Source organism: Carassius auratus, chromosome 19 (genome assembly GCF_003368295.1).
Source record: "Carassius auratus strain Wakin chromosome 19, ASM336829v1, whole genome shotgun sequence".
Lineage (NCBI taxonomy): Eukaryota > Metazoa > Chordata > Actinopteri > Cypriniformes > Cyprinidae > Carassius > Carassius auratus.
The window spans coordinates 1,653,488-1,673,832 of NC_039261.1; the positions used below are offsets into that span (position 1 = coordinate 1,653,488).

Genomic DNA, 20,345 nt, shown 5'->3' on the forward strand with positions numbered 1-20,345 from the left:
TGATTTCGGGTGATTTTACAGTGTGTCACGCATTTCCGCGGGACTACAGTACTGAAGGGACTTGTAGTTTTTGTGGACTACAGACGCCATGGCGGAGCCGCTGATCCCCGCTGTGGGGTTCTCGAAGCCGGGCGCTGATTCTGCAGCTGCTGCTGGAGTCATGGAGGTGAGGAGGGCTTTCTCTCGGGTTTATCAGCTTCATTGATCGCGTCCACATCCGTTCACACTCGCTAGAGCTCTCTCACAGCTTGTACGCGGAGATGTGACGCGGACCTGCGGGGCTATTGTATGAAATATGACAGTTATTATGGTTGCTGTGAAGGTTGTTTACTGATCTCCACCGATGTAGTCCTGTGCAGCTCGTTGTTTGGGTCAACATCTAAAGATAACATATTTTCGGATGTCCTGTTATTAAGATCACGTGACAGTGTAATGATGTGTCACACACACACACACACACACACACACACACACACACACACACACACAGTCAGTTCTGTGCAAAAGTCGTAGGCCACTAGTATTTTCACCAACAAAAAAAGGGTTTAAGTCAGTTATTCCTATGTTTTGCTGCAGTGTGTTAGAGGGAAATATCAGTTTAATTTCCAAACATTAATAGTAATAATCAGTGAGATGAGATCTGATCATCATCATCAGTCTGAGATCACTTGAAGAAACAGAACAAACTGAGACACTTCAGCAAACCTGCAGAGCTGTAGTACTGTGAGAAGTGTTAGACACACATAGATTTGATTAATTCACTTCTATTCATTTAACTAAATGAAATCAACATTTGGTGTGACACACACTGTGTTAAACAGTTTTCGTCCTCGGTGCACTTGAGCAGTGTTCTTGAGGAGGTTTGCTGAAGTGTTGTCTGAGCTGACTGTCTTCTGTCTCTGATGTGTCTGGAGTAGTCTGACTGTGACGCGGTCCCTGCACTGAATCTGGGCGATCTGGACATCACCACAGACGAGTTCATCCTGGACGAAGTGGACAGTGAGTTGTGTATTGTCTCTCATCGGCTGAGTAAGAGAAGCGCAGGTCACTAATCAATCCCTGTGTTCAGCTCACATTCAGGCGAATCTGGAGGATGATCTGGTGAAGGAGGCGCTCAAGACGGTGAGATGAAGCCGGTGTGCTGGTGTGTGTGTGTGTGTGTGTGTGGTGGTGATGACGATGCTGATGAAGATGTGTGTCTGTGGTGATCAGGGTGTGGATCTGAGGCAGTACTCTAAACAGGTGGAGACCGAGCTGCAGCACATCGAGCAAGCATCGATCAAGGACTGTATCCTCACTTCAGTGCATTTATAACTCAGTCACACCAAAACAGGTGTTTCTGTCAGGGAACATGTTTATGTTTCAGTAATCCAAACGTGTGACGGGTGTTTATAGAGACTCTTAACAGTAGCGCTGCAGATATCAAAGAGAGTCAGAACATTGCGTCTCTACACAACCAGATCACGGCCTGCGACTCCATCCTGGAGGTGAGGGCTTCAGCACGTACTTTGTAGCATGTACTCTTTACCCTGTATAACTGAAAATCAAAGCACAAAATAAACCAGCGGCAGCGGTTAAAGAGAAAGCAGCCAAAATAAGGCTAATAACCAGCTGCATGATATCTGTTCGTCAAAGGACAATTAAAAATTAGGAAATCAGTAACTTTTATAGTTTTAAGGATTCATCTATATTGGATGACCGTATGGAAACTTCAATTTCTGTATATTTCCACTGAAGGACACAGGTAAATATGCCATCTATTATAATGGGTTTATGTGAAGATTGTTTTAAAGCTTTGTTCAGACTGTCAGCACAAATCTGATTTTTGTGCAAATCTAATTGAAATCTGATCACATTTAGAGCTTTTCCCCCAATACTGCTAGTATACTCACCTCTTTGAGATGGGATTAATCGGGATTAATTGCAATTAATCTCAGATTTTTTTAAAATTCTTTTTAAAAATTAAATCAAATTGACAGCACTAATTATTATTTATTAGTTGTATTTTTATTTATGTTGTGTCCATATTTTGAATGTATTTACTCATGACAGAAGTTATAAAGCATTTGCTGTTGCTTCATAAATGATTTTGCACAGTAAAGGACCTATGAAATCAATTGACAAGCACAGTTTTCGTTTTTATTCTTGACATATATCTTAATAAGAGATGCTCTGATGGTAATTTTCTTGGCGATTTCTCGGTGTAAGTGTGACCTGCTGATACCGATTCTTGCCATTTCCGGTTTTCTTTCTAAGAAATAATTGACAAACAAAAATCAATACTTTATTTTTCCTATGTTTTTTTTCCCAAAATTATTTACATAAACAAATTATTAAACATTACAGTTTACCCCAATCTGGACTAAGTTACAGATGTTTCTTACTTGGTAAATGGTCTGCATATATAGCGCTTTCAACAGACCCCATGGCCATCCAAAGCGCTTTACAACTTGCCTCACATTCACCCATTCACACACTCATTCACACACCCATTCACACACCCATTCACACACCCATTCACACACCCATTCACACACCCATTCACACACTCATTCACACACCCATTCACACACCCATTCACACACTCATTCACACACTCATTCACACACTCATTCACACACCCATTCACACACCCATTCACACACTCATTCACACACCCATTCACACACCCATTCACACACCCATTCACACACCCATTCACACACTCATTCACACACCCATTCACACACTCATTCACACACCCATTCACACACCCATTCACACACCCATTCACACACCCATTCACACACCCATTCACACACCCATTCACACACCCATTCACACACCCATTCACACACTCATTCACACACTCATTCACACACCCATTCACACACCCATTCACACACCCATTCACACACCCATTCACACACCCATTCACACACCCATTCACACACCCATTCACACACCCATTCACACACTCATTCACACACTCATTCACACACTCATTCACACACCCATTCACACACCCATTCACACACCCATTCACACACCCATTCACACACTCATTCACACACTCATTCACACACTCATTCACACACCGACTGTGGTGTCAGCCAAGCAAGGCACATCCAGCTCTTCGGGAGCAGCTGGGGTTTGGTGTCTTGCTCAAGAACACCTCAACACCTTCTGGTTTGTGGACAACCTACATGAACCACTGAGCCACTGCCGCCCACAAATAACAAATACTTTAAAAATAACTCTCAAATGATCATTTAAATAAACAAAGTGGGAAATTACATCTGTTTTGTTATAACTAATTTTCAGTTAATTGTTATTTCTACTAATTTAACCCTTATGGATTGTTCAAATTCACTACCCTTTCGGTATGTTTTTGGATGAAAACATCCATTCAATTAAACTGCTGTAAAAATGTAGCAGATTCATATTTTTTTTTTCAATTTGTTTTGCATAAATCTGTTAATCAACTTCATTCCTAAACAAAACTACCAAATGTTTTTTAAAAATTCAAGATTTTAACTCTTTAATTGCAAAGTTCATAAATGATGTCACTGAAATAGGGGACAAAAAACACACAAAATGACTTATTTTCATTATAAAAGTAATTGTGGCTGGATTTTTTTTTTACTTTTTATAATCAGTGTTGGGCAAGTCAGAGATTAGTAACAAGATTGGCTTTGATGCATTTTTTGTTTTTGTGCAGCATTAGATTAAAAAATGTTCTCCCTAATTTGTTGTTGGTGGCTGTTTTTGCCCCATTGACTTCCATTATAACAAATTTTTTTGATTGCATAGCCAAGACACTATATAATCATGCATTCTTGATTGTTTGTGGTTTTCCCTTTTGGGAAGAGGTAAAATTTGTTATTTTTACCCTTTAGATAGGCCTGTGCAAAAAAAGGCTTAGTCTCTGGCTTGTATATGGAGTATAACAGCAAATTATAGTGTGTGTGTGTGTGTGTGTGTGTGTGTGTGTGTGAGATTCTTGATTGTTATTGGTTTTCCCTGTTGGGAAGAGGTAGCATTTGTTATATTTTACAGTTGATCAATAGGTGGGACCATTAACCATTTAGATAGTCCTGTGCAAAAGCTTAGTTTCTGACTTGTATATGAAGCTATATGGTGTATAACAGCATATTATATTGTATGTGTGTGAGAAAGAGAGAGAGTGTGTAAGACCTTTGCGCACTTACCTTGATGTATTTCAGAAAATCACAATGTACACCTCAGCTCTCAGAACTACATGGAGTAAACAAAAGTGTATTTATGCACCTGCTGCCTTTTAATGGTGGTGAAAGTATTCAGTTGTTAAGTGATGACGTAAGAAGCGCTGCTTCCGGGTCCAGGCCTCAACTCGCTTCACTTGAGAATACGACCTCAGCAGCCGTTTATGAGCACTGTTTATTCATATTAATAATTTAAGCTAAATGCTTTCAAACTTACGATATACACTACAGTCTCCGTGCTCACAGCGTCCCAAACACAAATAAGTTTTATATATTTTTTATATTTCTGTCATATATGTCTGGCAATCTGGGACTTCGGTATGGAGTTAAAGGTGCTGTAGGGAACATTTGTAAAACAATATTTTTTACATATTTGTTAAACCTGTCATTATGTCCTGACAGTAGAATATGAGACAGATAATCTGTGAAAAAAAAAAAAAAAATCAAGCTCCTCTGGTTCCTCCCAGTGTCCTATTACCATTTGCAGGAATACATCGCTCCCGTTAAGAAACAACCAATCAGAGCTGCGGTCCATTAACTTTGTTTGTGTTCAAATGTAGAAAAATGTATATAATAAGCGAGTACACCATGAATCCATTTTCCAAACCGTGTTTTTAGCTTGTCCTGAATCACTAGGGTGCACCTATAATAAGTGTTTATATTTGGACTATTTTAGATTGCTTCGGGGGTACCGCGGCGGAGTAACCCAGTACCTTTGTGATTCTTCATAGACATAAACAGAGAGAAGTAGTTCTGGCTACGATGTTCTTCCGCAAGACGCAAGCAGTTCTGTTTATTAACCGCTAGAGCATCAAAAGTTCCCTACCGCAGCTTTAAAGGTTAAGATTATAGCTTTCGCTAGTATTCTATCACATTGTGAGTTTATATTAGCACCTTTTGTTGTTTTCTCGTGGTAACTGATAGAGCATTTAGACACGGAAACGCTGCTACGTGACGTCAGACTTAAAGACTAAACAAAAGCAAAAAAACGTTGATTTAAACACTTGCATGCCATCCTGCTGGATATTTAATGGTGAGAAGAGCAGCAAGCAACACGAGAAAGGGCTTGACTTGTACCAAAGTTTTAGAAATGATCATGTATCGTCACCCCTCCAGCGAGCTGCAGCTTATTTGAAGTTGGTATTGCATTTTGGTTAATAATACATTATGTTCATAAATTTGATGCGAAGTAGATTTTTTTAAAGGATTTTAAGGTTTTAAACTGGCTTTACCATCAAGAAAAGAGGAGCATTTCACATATAGGCCATCTGTACTTTTCACCATCAAAGGGCAGCAGGTGAATAAACACACTTCTTTTTTTATTGTTTACTCCAAGTAGTTCTGAGAGCATGAGGTGCATATTTGGATTTTTTCAGATACTGTACATCAAGGTAAGTGCACAAAGGTCTCTCTCACCCCCCCCCTCTCTCTCTTCCTCTATTCTCTTTCTCTCTCTCTCTCTCTCACTCTCTCTCTCTCTCTTCCTCTTCTCTCTCCCACTCTGTCACACCCACACACACACTATAATTTGCTGTTATACTCCATATAACTCCATATACAAGCCAGAAACTAAGCCTTTTTTTGCACAGGCCTATCTAAAGGGTTAATGGTCCCACCTAGTGATCAACTGTAAAAAATAACAAATGTTACCTCTTTCTGTCATGGTCCTGCCATCATGTCCTGACTTTTCTCTAGTCTAGAGGCAGGATCATGACAGACCCGTGTTTTGTGTACAAGCACATGGCCTTGTCTTTGGGCCATGTGCTTGTGTTGTCTCGTTCCCTTGCCCCGCCCCCCTTGTTATCATATTCTTGTCGTGATTGTCCTATCTGTGCCACCTGTTGTGTCTTGATTAGTTCCCCTATTTAGATCTCCCAGTGTGCTCTGTCTTTCGTCGGTTCATTGTTCATCATTTGTGACTGTTTGCTCAAACTGTTCCACATATGTGTTTCTCCCTGTCAGCCTCCTGAGATATCGTGTCCTTGTAACCCCTCCAAGAAGTCTTTGTACTACCGTGAGTGTTTGTTAGTAGTTAGTGTTCAGAGTCTTTGTTTACCTTATTTATGGTGTTTTGTAGAGTTATTTAATGTCTTCCCTAGTCATTGTTTTCCCCCTCGTGGGTTTTGTTTTCCCCTTTTTGTATTAATAAACCCTGTGTCTGTTACATCCTGATTATGTCAGTTCATCCCAACCCCTTCACATAACACTTCCCAAAAGGGAAAACCACAAACAATCAAGAATGCATGATTATATGGTGTCATGGCTTTGCTATCAAAAAATGTCGTTATAATGGAAGTCAATGGGGCAAAAACAGCCACCAACAACAAATTAGGGAGAAAGAAATAAATCTAATGCTGCACAAAAACTAACAATACATCAAAGCCAATCATGTTACTAATCTTTGACATGCCCAAGACTGTGATAAAAGGTAAAAAAGTCCACAATCACTTTTTATATTGAAAATATGTAATTTTGTATGTTTTTTTTTCCCAAATCAGTGACATCATTCATGAACTTGATAATTAAAAAGTTAAATTCTTGGAATTTTTGTAAAAATTTGGTAGTTTTGATCAGGACTGAGGTTGATTTAATAGATTTATGCAAAAAAAATTGAAAAAAATATTTATCTGATAAATTTTTACAGGAGTTTAATTTAGTGGATGTTTTCATCCACGAACAACTCGAAAGGGTAGTGAATTTGCCCACAGTGTACCGTTGATTTTTTGAAAAATTTCAAAGCATTTTCCCAAAATATGGGTCAAAATAAGATTTATCGGCAAAAATCATTCCATTAGCTCAAACACAGAGAAAGTTGTGGCCAAAATAAGACTCAACTTTACCCCCTAGTGGACGAAAACGTCCCTAACAACGCATTAGGGTTAACTCGGTAAATATATTGTTCTCTTCAAGCTGGACAACTTTATAATCTACAGTCATTAGCTATGACCGACAGGAAGTTGGCTATTTTGATTTGCATGCGGATTTTTGGAAGAATATGGCTGTATGAATAATCAATACTACTCGTATGAAAATCATGGAATTCACACCAGAATATGTCAACGTGATTACACAAACCTACACAAACCTAAACTGCAAACAAATTTTGAATATCTTGAACAGTGTTGCCAGGGCGATTTATTAAAGTAACAGTAAAAAAAAAAAAAAGAAGAAAAAAAAATAGAAAGAGAATCTCTATTACAATTTTGGTTTAAAAGTCATTTATTTCTGTGATTTTGTCTGTAATACTAGCTGTAATGCAGGTGAATCTATTTTACAAATGCTTATAGATCCTTAAAATCATTTAAAAATGATTATAAATAAAGGTTTTGGTTACACTTTTCAATAAGCTCTCATTTGTTAACATTAGATAATGCATTAACTAACAATGAAAATAAAAAAGAAATAAATCTTTGTGTGTGTGAGTGAGTGTGTGCACAGTTTTCCTGATGCCACCAGGGAGGCTTCTCCACTGATGGCTTGGGCCCGCCATCACTGCGTGCAGCTACATTTTAAATTTAAGTTTGAATATAACTAAAAATGAAAAAAATAAATAAATAAATATGACAAAAACCTGAACATTAAGATGAAATCTTAACATACAATTTAAAATATTCACAAAAACTACAATGTACCCAAATGACATGTTTAACGGTCATCAGCATTTTAAATCCTTGAAAGTTTTTATATTTATATTAGTGCTGGGCAAGTTAACGCGCTATTATCGCTTTAATACATTAATTGATTAATGCAGGCAGTTGTTTTAAAGCGCATTAACAAAGTTTTTTTATTACTCTGAAAGTCCGTTGCTCACTGACTGAGAATACATTTACAGACAAATCATGGGTCACAGGAGGGTGTGCTCCTTATCAAATTTAGGCTAACCATCAGTGTTCACAAATGAGTGTCCACTGTTATTTTTAACAGAAAAGAATGCAACCAGCTTGTAATCATGACGTTATGAGCGCTCATACTTTCTGATGTATATATAACTGAACCGTTATATACAGAGCCAGGGACTGATAGATGGAACGATCACACTAGTCAACTGAACCAGGCTTTGGGGCTCAAATGTGCTCCAGCATGGTTCAGATTGCCTAATTATTCTCCCTCATCCCGCACACACCTCTGCTGCGATGGGTGCAGTGATCCTGCAGGTCTCTTAACAGGAAGATGCCTGGTATAATGTTACGATCCAGGCTCTGGACTCTGAGCATAACTTGATTTTCTATAACAAACTATAAAATATTTTCTATAAAAACATAATGTCCTGGCATTGACAAATAGCTTGTTTTATATTTAATTTAATTACATTAATGTTATAGGTTGAGATTTAGGCTACAATAGATATGTTAACTGCTACTATGTAAAAGGAACAATGCTGTAAAAAGCACCTTATTTGTTTAAAGTGTTTGCAAACCAAATGTTTTTACACCTTTGCTCATATAGATGTAGGACTACTTTTGAATGAAAATGTGCAGACAATAATACGATTAATTTGTATGTATGTTTTTAACACTAGACTTTGAATTATATCACCATTGCATCAAATTACAAAAAAAGTTCCTCTTTGTGCAGCGCATGGAGGGCATGTTGAGCAGCTTCCAGAGCGACCTGTCGTCCATCAGCAGTGAGATCCAGACGCTCCAGCAGCAGTCGGTCAGCATGAACCTGAGGCTGAAGAACCGGCAGGCCGTGCGCAGTCATCTCAGCCAGCTGGTGGATGAGCTGGTCGTCCCCAGCACCATGATCTCGTAAGGACACGCTCATCACAGGCAGCGCTGTAGCGTCTCAATCATTCAGTTAGGAGCTCTGTGTGTGTGTGTGTGTGTGTGTTTCAGTGTGATTCTGGACAGTCCTGTGACGGAGCAGGAGTTTCTGGAGCAGCTTCACGAGCTCAACAGCAAGATCAACTATGCTAAAGAGCTCAGCTTCAGAGAAACCCTCGCCTGCTCCGACGTACAGGACATCGTAGATCGCCTCAAAGTTAAAGTGAGAGCACGTCACCCTTGACTAATGTGACGATCCCATCGCTCTCGATGGAAGAGATGCATCAGGCTCTGATTGTGTTCACAGGCCGTCTCAAAGATCCGTGAGTTCATCCTGCAGAAGATCTACTCCTTCAGAAAGCCCATGACCAACTACCAGATCCCTCAGAACACGCTGCTGAAGTACAGGTACACGGCGCTCTAGCGTGTGGAGTAACAGGACATTCACACACGGTATGCTGTACGGGAGCTCTGGGATGTGGTGATCTCTGTATAGACACGACATCTCAAACTGCAGCGCAGTGAGCTCTTCATCTTTACTATTGTTAAAATAAGCTGTTTTTAAGCTATAAGGTAATCGCAGTATCAGTGTTTTGCGAAAATATATTATAGATATATAATTTAGAAGTTAAACTAAAAAAAACATTGAGTGCAATTTACATGACTGCAATTTTACAGTTAAAAATATCTGTTAGCTAATTCAATTTAAGTTTGGGCTCTTGGTAATGTAAAAGGGATCCCTATAGTTTTTATATATATATTTGTGTGTGTGTGTGTGTGTGTGAGAGAGAGTGTGAGTGTGTGTGTGTGTGTGTGTGTGTGTGTGTGTGTGTGAGAGAGAGAGTGTGTGTGTGTGTGTGTGTGTGTGTGTGTAGCTGGGTGAGGGAGTTCAAGGACCCCTTTAAAGGATTGTTTAACATCAAAATAACATGAATGTAAAGGTTGCCTCAAAAAGACTCTTGAAAGAGAAAAATGATGAGTTATTATTATTTCTTAATAATCGTCAGTGTAATATTTGTTGTCCACTGTTCTGAATGTTTTGGGTCAGGCGTGATGCCTCTTTGGTAGACAGCCCTGATCCTGTGATTAACAGAGCCTTTCTGAAATAAAATAGTAACTAAAATGAATGGAGACTGGAGTACAGTTGATCTAATGGAAACACCGTAATCCTATCGTTCCTGTTTCTGGTGCTGATTATGGCTGTGTTTCTGCTCATCTGCAGGTTTTTCTATCAGTTCCTGTTAGCCAATGAGAGGACAGTCGCTAAGGAGGTCCGGGACGAGTACGTGGACACCATGAGCAAGATCTACCTCAGTTACTTTAAGTCCTACAACAGCAGACTGCTGAAAGTGCAGGTGACCGTATGAAACACTGACTGGATCCGTTTAGACTGAGACATCTCTAACCTCAAGAACAACACAGGGGTGTGAACGGCACTGGTCTCATCATTCAGTGAGATTACGACTCGTTTCTACTAGGGATGCACTCTGTATCAGGCCCCATACTGAGCTCCTTTACTCCAACTCATTAAAGTGTCCCGACAGCGAGCGCTGATACCACACAGCAGGTGATGAGTGCCATATTCAGACCAGAATGATTAGAGATTATTAGAGATCAAGGATGTCTATGAAGCTTGAAACATTCAGTGTTAAGGGCTGTATAGCTGAGGTGCACAAGCTGATGAAGAGAGGATTGAGTGAATATACCTTTCATCACTGGAGAGTTTAGAGTTCGCTCGGATCTGTCAAAAACAAGTAAAACAATGCACAAGTTACTCAAGGGTTTGATCGACTTACTAGTCTTGTTAAAGGAGCAGTCCTCATCTGAAGTGTAAGAGCTGGTGAATGTGAATGTGTTTGGTGGCAGATTAAGAGCGTGTAGCAGTGTAAAAACAGAGCAGACATCCAGACAAGCAGTCTCCTGTTGTGTGATGTTTGGTGTTCACGAGTGGTTCCCTGCATTATCAGAGCAAAGCGCGTGATTACAGCACTAATGCACTGCAGTGGAGCAGCTCTAATGGTAAAAATGGTTTAAAGGTTCAAATGTTAAGTTTAGCATTTTATAAAACATTTAGTTTTTGTGGAAACTTGTATCTGAACTGTAAATTATGCTACAGTTTAATATGGTACTATAGACATTGCCCCACCCCGGTCATATGGTATTAATTTTACTTGTGCAGGTCTTAAAAAGGTCTTAAATGTAAAATCCTGCAGAATGTATGTGTGTGCAACAGTGTTAATTTCGTTGACTAAATATTTTCGTCATTATTTTCGTCACGAATATATTTTTGCAGACGAAAACGAAACGAAAACTAAAATAGAAGGCACTGATAGAGACTAAAACTATGACTAAATTGATTGACATTATCGTCAACGAATAAAGGACGAGACGAAAATAGACTGTGACGAAAATCAAATCAGCAGACGGGAGAGATGAATGAACGAGGAATGAACAAAAGAACCGGCAAAACAGAACAGACTGCATGAGAGAAGAGAACCAATCCGAGCCTGACTTATTGAGACGTGAAGCGAAGGTTTTCAGTTTTTAAATGAGCTCCCGGGAAGACGGCATTCGAAGAGGTGATGTCTAAAAGAGCGACAAAATGTCCACAGCTCACTTCACGTTTGACAACGAACAAAACAAAACAAAGTGTAAAGCACGCAGAGCGCTCATTCGTGGCAAGAACACAGCCAATTTGAAAATACATTTACAGACGAGCCACCTGGACATTTTCTCAAATGTAATTTCACAACGATGTTCTTTTGTTTATTGAGCTAAGCAAAACTGGAAGACTGCAGTGCGTAGATGTTGTAGCATTAAATATTACGAACTGAAAAGTACTGTAAAATAGCCCCTTCTTCAAATTAGATGCGAGCACAATACTAATACGTAATATCATGATAAATACATTTGATTTAATACTAATGTTTAGTATATTTTATAATGTTCTACTTGTTGACAATATCACAAATATTTCTATATTAGTCATGTGAAACATGAATGTTCACATCCTATCATTATACATACAAATCTAGCAATATTGTAGTATTTAAAACATACAATATTGCTAGACAAATGAATACCTTATAAAATCTTGTTACTTTTTTTATCCACCTAGCTGCCAACTTATTAAATATTTACTTTAAATGTATGCACTTATTGTTCAGCTCAGCTGTAAGCTTTAAGGTCCTGGACCTAACGTTATTTTTCTTTTATTGATGGTCAATTGGCAGCTAGTTATTGTTTACATTATCATGACAGTGTTTGTTGCTGCATAAAAGCTTTTGAATCGAAATAAAGACACAGTTGTGTTGAAATAAAGTTGAATTTGTGTTTTATATATTTTGGTTAAGTTTGTTTCCTATACCAGCTATAAAAGATTGTCTAGTAAATCTGTTATTGATTTTAGTCTCATTTTAGTCGACTAAAATACCAAGCAATTTTAGTCGACTAAAATAAGACTAAAATTAAAACAAATCAGATGACTAAAACTTGACTAAAACTAAAAAGAATTATAGTCAAAAGACTAAGACTAAAACTAAATTAAAATTTAGTGTCAAAATTAACACTGGTGTGCAATGCATAATAATGTTTGATTCTCTGTGTTGTTGTCAGTATGAAGATGTTGCAGACAAGGATGATCTGATGGGGGTGGAGGACACAGCCAAGAAAGATATCCTTCAAACTAGAGAATTAGTAGAGACTTATTTCAAGATGATTAGGTTGACTGTAAACATATTTCCTCTTGAGTTTGGCAGAGAAAGGCATTCGCCTTTCAGTGTAGCGGTATAATGTGGTTGATTTCTTTAACTGCTATCAGGCTTTTTCTCCAAGCCTTCTCTCAAGAGTAGGAACACAATCTTCACTCTCGGCCAGAGGGGGGCAGTCTTGAGTCCTGGGGAGCTGGAGGGGCCCATACTGATCCCACACGCCGCTCAGAGAGGAGACTCCAGAGTGAGACGCTCATCTTCTGCTTTACACTGCTAGCCTAACTATTCAACCCTGGCTAACTCTAGCGATGGGTGCGCGCTGGGAACCAATCATAGTTCAATATGAACAACAAAACTTCCTGTAGACTTACAGTACTGGGCAAAAGTCTTAGGCCACTAGTATTTTCACCAACAAAAAAAGGGTTTAAGTCAGTTATTCCTATGTTTTGCTGCAGTGTGTTAATATCAGTTTAATTTCCAAACATTAATAGTAATAATCAGTGAGATGAGATCTGATCATCATCATCAGTCTGAGATCACATGAAGAAACAGAACAAACTGAGACAGACTCAATCCAGAAGAACTGTGTCTCAAGACACTTCAGCAAACCTGCAGAGCTGCAGTACTGAGAGAAGTGTTAGACACACATAGATTTGATTAATTCACTTCTATTCATTTAACTAAATGAAATCAACATTTGGTGTGACACACACTGTGTTAAACAGTGTTTGTCCTCGGTGCACTTGAGCAGTGTTCTTGAGGAGCTCTGCAGGTTTGCTGAAGTGTCTTGAGACACAGTTCTTCTGGATTGAGTCTGTCTCAGTTTGTTCTGTTTCTTCATGTGATCTCAGACTGATGATGATGATCAGATCTCATCTCACTGATTATTACTATTAATGTTTGGAAATTAAACTGATAAGTACTACTGACAGTACAGCAAAACAAATGTTGTGTAGGTGTAAATACTAGTGGCTGATGTTTGCAGCCTAACAAGACATCTTGTGTTTGTGTTCATCACTGAAGCAGTCTCTCTCTGTCACAGACACAGACACACACACACACACACACACACACATCTGTTGTGTTCTGAAGCGGTCTCTCTGTCTCTCTTTCTCTCTCTCTCTCTCTCTCTCTCTCTCTCACACACACACACACCCACACACACACACACATCTGTTGTGTTCTGAAGCGGTCTCTCTCTCTGTCTCTGTCTCAGTACCCGTATGAAACGCTCTTCCGCAGTCAGCACTACGCTCTGCTGGACAACGGCTGTCGAGAGTTCCTCTTCCTGTCTGACTTCTTCATGGTGGCCGGAAACTCTGCTCTGGATTTGTTCAACAGCATTATGGGAAAGACACTCAGCATGTTCCTGGTACTGTTACGCTCTAGAATATGCCAGCCATCTCTCTGTGTTACTCCACTCGTAACAGTTGATTTATTGATCTTTGTGTCTCTCCTCGGTCTGCAGAAGAGTCTGTCCACGTACCTGTCAGACTGTTACGACAGTATTGCCGTGTTTCTCTGCATTCACATCATCCTGCGCTTCAGAGCCGTCACAGTCAAGAGGAACATCCCCGCGCTCCACAAGTGAGTCCTCGTTCACCACAGCACATCTGTCACATCATTCACCTGTTCTCTGGATACATGCTATTGGTCTTTTTAACCGTTCATCCATGCATAGCTTTCATTTCTATTATAGTTGCAGATTTTTGACCTTTTTAGGCCTTTTTTGGTTTTTATTAGGAGCAGAGTCTGTGAGACTATTGGCAACATGTTGTTTTTCTTTTTACCTTAACACAACCCACTTCATCTGTGAACCTTGCTGCGTAGTGCTGGCAGCTCACAAGCCTGTTTGGCGGTTTAACAATCTTAAACAATGTTGTGTTAGCTTGCATGCCATCAGAGCCAGTCCTGACATTAGCAAAACAAAACGTGACGCTCCATTACACTGGAGATGAGACGAGAGGCACGAGACACTCCCTACAGACACGTCCAAGACGCTTTGACCTCGCAGACGTCAGGCATGTCCTTTAGCATGTGTCAAACACATTCAGGGTTTATTTTAATAGATGTCTGGTGGAGTGTGTTGTGAGGAGACGGCCTGTCCTTCAGCACGCTTAGCTTTCAATACTCATTCCAGACTGAGCTACAACAAAACAAATGCTGTTTATGAGTCGATGAGAATATTGCCACATCCAAATACAGTCAACAACGTTTGTTTGTTTCAATAATGTGTGTGTGTGTGTGTGTGTGTGTGTGTGTGTGTGTGTGTGCAGGTACTGGGAGGCTGTGCTGGAGCTGCTGTGGCCCAGATTCGAGCTGATTTTAGAGATGAACATCCAGAGCATTCGAAACACTGATCCTCAGAAACTGGGTGTGCTGGACACCAGACCGCACTATGTGTGTACACACACACACACACACACACTCACACATTCTATTTGTATTGACACTGTGATTGGCTGTTGTAGGCTGGTAGTTTGAGAAGGGTTCAGGTCATAAGAAGCCAGGCTTGTGTAGAGACTCACACTGGTTGTGATGGAGTGTAAGCAGGGTAACTGGTGTGTTTTCCTGCTGTCTGTGTAGATCACACGCCGCTATGCTGAATTCTCCTCTGCTGTGGTCAGTATAAACCAAACCTTCCCCAACGAGAGGACCAATGCTCTTCTGGGACAGCTGCAGGTGAGTATTTCACAAAGTTGTGCTAGCTTTAAAACTAGCTCCTGAATCTGTGAGAGGTTAGGATAGTCACTGAGACCAAGCCACAAACTCTTCCTCTGAACCTCAACATTATAGAAAGAGCTGTGTGTTTATAATGGGACCGGATCAGCGGTGGTTTTGGAGGTTATCCCTCTGATTATATCCACAGCTGTGCTTGTGTGCAGTTTGGTTTGCATGTCATGATTATTCTTCTCTGTTAATAAAAAGGCCGTTTATATTCATATCCACGAATTGTTTAGGAGAAGCTCATGTAAAAGGCTGACAATTAGCTTTAGAACACATGCTTTGTGTATTCGTGACCCTCTCTTTGAATGTTTGAACCTGTGGATACGGCCTGGTGTTTCAGGTGGAGGTGGAGAACTTTGTGCTGAAGATGGCGGCTGAGTTTCCCTCTAGACGAGACCAGCTCATCTTCCTCATCAACAACTACGACATGATGCTCGGCGTGCTCACGGTGAGGCTGCTCGCTGCTGACCGCTGCGCTGTGTTCTAGCCCAGACGGCCCGGTGACGTGTGTGTGTGTGTGTGCAGGAGAGAGCGGCGGACGACAGTAAGGAGGTGGAGGGCTTCCAGCAGCTGCTGCTGGCCAGAACACAGGTCTGCAGGAGCAGCTCACACCAGCGTCACTGAGTGAGTAACTGAGAGTAACTGTGTGTCGCTCTGGAACAGGAGTTCATAGAGGAGATTCTCTCTCCTCCGTTCGGAGGGATGATTGCGTTCGTGAAGGAGAGCGAGGCACTAATGGAGAAAGGGCAGCTGGACAAGCTCCGAAACGATGAAGGTGAGTGCTGGAGCTGTGTGTTCACTGTCCAGGTTTATGTCAGACTGCTTCTCTTGCGTCTCTTACAAACTTTCATTCATCGTTGGATAGTATTCTTTCTTATATATATATAGATTTTGTTCATCTAAATTCTCATGCTTCAAAATGTCATGAAGAAATCCACTTGAATGGCGTGGTTCAGTCAGAGTTCTCTATAGAGACGCAGCAGTTTTTTAAGATTTCTGTGCTTTAATGTAGAGCGCATCGGATCTGGCCAACAGATGCTCAAACACGTTTGCAGTGAGATTTGTTCTCACACTTCTTGATGTTGGTGGATGCTCCCAATATTACAGGTTGTGCTGTGTTTTTGATCAAATAAGCCTTGTTAAAATGTTAACCTTACGGACCCAAGCTTTGGAGCCCTGTGGCCATGTTTCCATGAGAAGAGCTCCGTGACACTTCTGCGTGTGCTGTGTCTGGGGATTTTAATATTCACATAGATAATGCAGAAAACAAAACTACAAAAGAAATGATAACGGTTCTAAACACTTTTGACCTGATAAAGCATGTGCATGGACCCACACACAAAGGTGGACACACTCTGGATCTAATCATCAGTAGGGGTCTAAACATTTCATCCATTGTTATTAAGGACGTAGCACTATCTGATCACTTCTGTATTTTCTTTGATATACTGATCTCTGCTACCAGTGAATCTAGATCTGTCTCTGTCAGAAGGAGATGCATAAATGAGAACACAAGTGTACTATTTATGGAGGCTATATCTTTAACACCAAGCATTTCTGCAGACTCTGTTGATATTCTCCTTGATTCCTTCAACTCAAAAGTTAAGAATGTTATTGATGATATTGCACCAATAATAGTCAGTAAGAAAACAAACAGACAGAAATCAGTTTGGAGAAGATCAACAACAGTTCAGACTATGAAAAGACAATGCAGAAAAGCCGAGCGGATGTGGAGGAAGACTAAACTTGAAATTCACTATAGCATCAATAAAGACATCCTTCATGCTTTTAATGTGAAACTAGCCACAGCTAGACAGAACTTCTTCTCAACCCTTATAAACAGTAACTTAAATAACACTCGTACTCTTTTTGTCACTGTTGAGAGACTGATACTATCAGATATGCTATCAGACAGCAAATGCAATGAGTTTGCTTCTTTTCTGAGAAGATCATCAATATCAGGAAGGCGATTAGCACATCCTCAAGTAATGCAGAGGTCAGACAGATTCGGCCAAAATATCAAAAAGATACTATGTCTATTTTTGAAGCAATTTATAGCAAAATTTGGGAAGAAATAGTGCAGCACCTAAAATCGTCAACCTGTTGTCTTGACACACTTCCCACATCTTTTTTCAAAAGTGTGCTTGACTGCTTAAAAGCAGATCTCTTAGAAGTGGTGAATGCCTCACTTCTTTCTGGGACATTTCCAAACTCCCTAAAAACTGCAGTTGTTAAGCCCCTCCTGAAAAAGACCAATCTTGATAACACCATTTTGAGCAATTTTAGACCAATATCTAATCTTCCTTTTATAGGGAAAATTATAGAAAAGGTAGTTTTTAATCAGCTGTACAAATACTTAAACTCAAATGGATACCTGGACAATTTTTAATCTGGTTTCCGACCACATCACAGCACAGAGACAGCACTCATTAAGATAATAAATGATATTCGCTTAAATTGTGACTCTGGCAAAATATCGGTGCTGGTATTGCTAGATCTCAGTGCTGCGTTTGACACTGTCGATCACAACATACTACTAGAGAGACTGGAAAACTGGGACGGGCTTTCTGGGATGGATCTCAAATGGTTCAGATCATACTTAGAAGGGAGAGGCTATTATGTGAGTATAAGAGAGCATAAGTCTAAGTGGACGTCCATGACATGCGGAGTCCCACAAGGCTCAATTCTTGCACCGCTCTTGTTTAGCCTGTATCTGCTTCCACTAAGTCAAATAATGAGAAAGAACCAAATTGCCTATCACAGCTATGCTGATAATACCCAGATTTACCTAGCCTTATCTCCAAAGGACTACAGCCCCATTGACTCCCTCTGCAAATGCATTGATGAAATTAATAGTTGGATGAGCCAGAACTTTCTTCAGTTAAACAAGGAAAAAACTGAAGTCATTGCATTTGGAAACAAAGATGAAGTGTTCAAGGTGAATGCATACCTTGACTCTAGGGGTCAAACAACTAAAAATCAAGTCAGGAATCTTGGTGTGATTCTGGAGACAGACCTTAGTTTCAGTAGTCATGTCAAAGCAGTAACTAAATCAGCATAATGGGTTCTTCCCAAAAAGACCATTAGACAGCTGCAGCTCATCCAGAACACTGCTGTCAGGATTCTGACTAGAACCAGAAGATCTGAGCATGTCACACCAGTCCTCAGGTCCTTACACTGGCTTCCAGTTACATTTAGGATTGATTTTAAAGTACTTTTACTCGTATATAAGTCACTAAATTACCTAGGACCGAAATATATTGCAGATATGTTCACTGAATATAAACCTAACAGAGCACTCAGATCTCTAGCATCAAGTCAGTTAGAAATACCAAGGGTTCACACAAAACAAGGGGAGTCTGCCTTTAGTTACTATTCTGCCCGCAGTTGGAATCAGCTTCCAGAAGAGATCAGATGTGCTAAAACACTAGTTACATTTAAATCTAGACTCAAAACTCATCTTTTAGCTGTGCATTTATTGAATGAGCACTGTGCTATGTCCGAACTGATTGCAATGTATTTTCACTGTTTTTTATTTTATTTTATTTTAAAATCATTTTCTAGCTGTTTTTAAAAAGTTTTTAAAAGTTTTAAAATTGCTTGTTTTAATTTTGTTATTATTTTTCTTCATGATTATTTTACTTTATTTTATGTAAAGCACTTTGCATTGCATTGTGTACGAAATGTGCTTTATAAATAAACTAGCCTTGCCTTGCCTTGCCTTGTAGCTCGTATCACGCAGCTGGTGCGGGGCTTCTCCAGCTCGTGGAAGCAGTCTGTGGAGGCCTTGAGTCAAGACGTCATGCGCTCCTTCACCAACTTCAAGAACGGAACCAGCATCATTCAGGTACAGTCTCTGCAAATGATCTCACAGCCCATAAACCTGCTGTCACACTCATGAATGTCTGTCTTCTCAGGGAGCGCTGACCCAGCTCATCCAGTACTATCATGGTTTCCACAAGGTCCTCTCGCAGCCCACCTTCCGCAGTCTGGCAGTGCGCTCCGAGCTCATAAACCTCCATCATCTGATGGTGGAAGTCAAGAAACACAAGCCAAACTTCTGAAGCTGAGAATCTGTGCACGCAGTCAGAGAACATCAGACAGTTTCCTGATGAACAAAACTAGGGACTGTATGAAATGAAGAAAATCTGTTCTCAGTTGAGTGGCATTAGTCTTGTTATTATCCACTTCTGGATAACACTGGAAATGATCTTACAATCTAAACCTGTTTTTCTTATCAGGTAAAAGTAGCTTAGAAATGTTTGTTTCTTCTGAAAACATTAAAAGTATGATATTTTGTAGTGAAGGTTTATTTTCTGTTTATTTGGAGCACTACTCTTTTTATTTGGTCAGTCTTTTGTTTTTGGTTGCTGGATATCGGCTCTTTTTTCATTAGATGCATTTGTAATTTCATATTTAATATGATTTGATTTCTTTCAATGTTTCCTCTGTAAATTCAGTTGCAGCTTCTCTAAGTGTTTTTGTGTATGAACTGGTGTCTTTTGGTTTTTCACACACATCTCTGAACGTGTGCACTGTTGCTGTATTTAAGTTATAACAAAGAAAAGCATTCCATGTCTTGAAATAAAAGATATCAGATTGAAAGTCCCTGAAAATGTTCCCATCGTTTTGTCAATCCATTAAAGCAAAACATAAAATTAAAGTTAAAATTAAAATTTACAACAGATTACAAAAAAAGCTAATTATTATAAGGGGCCACTTGTATCTAGCTGTGGAAGTTTATGTTCTTTAAACCTTTAAACCTAAGCATTTATTGCTCATTTATTGAGTCTTCATTTAGGAGTGCAGATGTTGACCATTTTCTAAATTAAGTGTTGCAAATTACTTTACAGAATTTGCTTTAACTTTGCTAACCGCTAAATACAACATTATAATCAAATAAATGTGTATTTTAGTAT

The 20,345-nt window shown here is 39.6% G+C and overlaps 1 protein-coding gene across 1 annotated transcript; it reads left to right on the forward strand.

Moving 5' to 3' along the window:
* The first annotated feature begins 9 nt into the window (after window positions 1-9).
* vps52 (VPS52 subunit of GARP complex) lies at window positions 10-20,042 on the forward strand. Its single transcript, XM_026288340.1, has 20 exons — window positions 10-166; window positions 918-999; window positions 1,070-1,122; window positions 1,213-1,288; window positions 1,420-1,487; window positions 8,799-8,974; window positions 9,062-9,212; window positions 9,297-9,397; window positions 10,212-10,344; window positions 12,605-12,662; window positions 12,810-12,943; window positions 13,916-14,071; window positions 14,168-14,286; window positions 14,976-15,099; window positions 15,286-15,381; window positions 15,767-15,874; window positions 15,952-16,017; window positions 16,090-16,201; window positions 19,155-19,273; window positions 19,344-20,042. Exons 1-20 carry the CDS (start codon window positions 89-91, stop codon window positions 19,488-19,490), a joined length of 2,157 nt encoding a protein of 718 aa, XP_026144125.1. The 5' UTR covers window positions 10-88; the 3' UTR covers window positions 19,491-20,042.
* The last annotated feature ends 303 nt before the right edge of the window (window positions 20,043-20,345 follow it).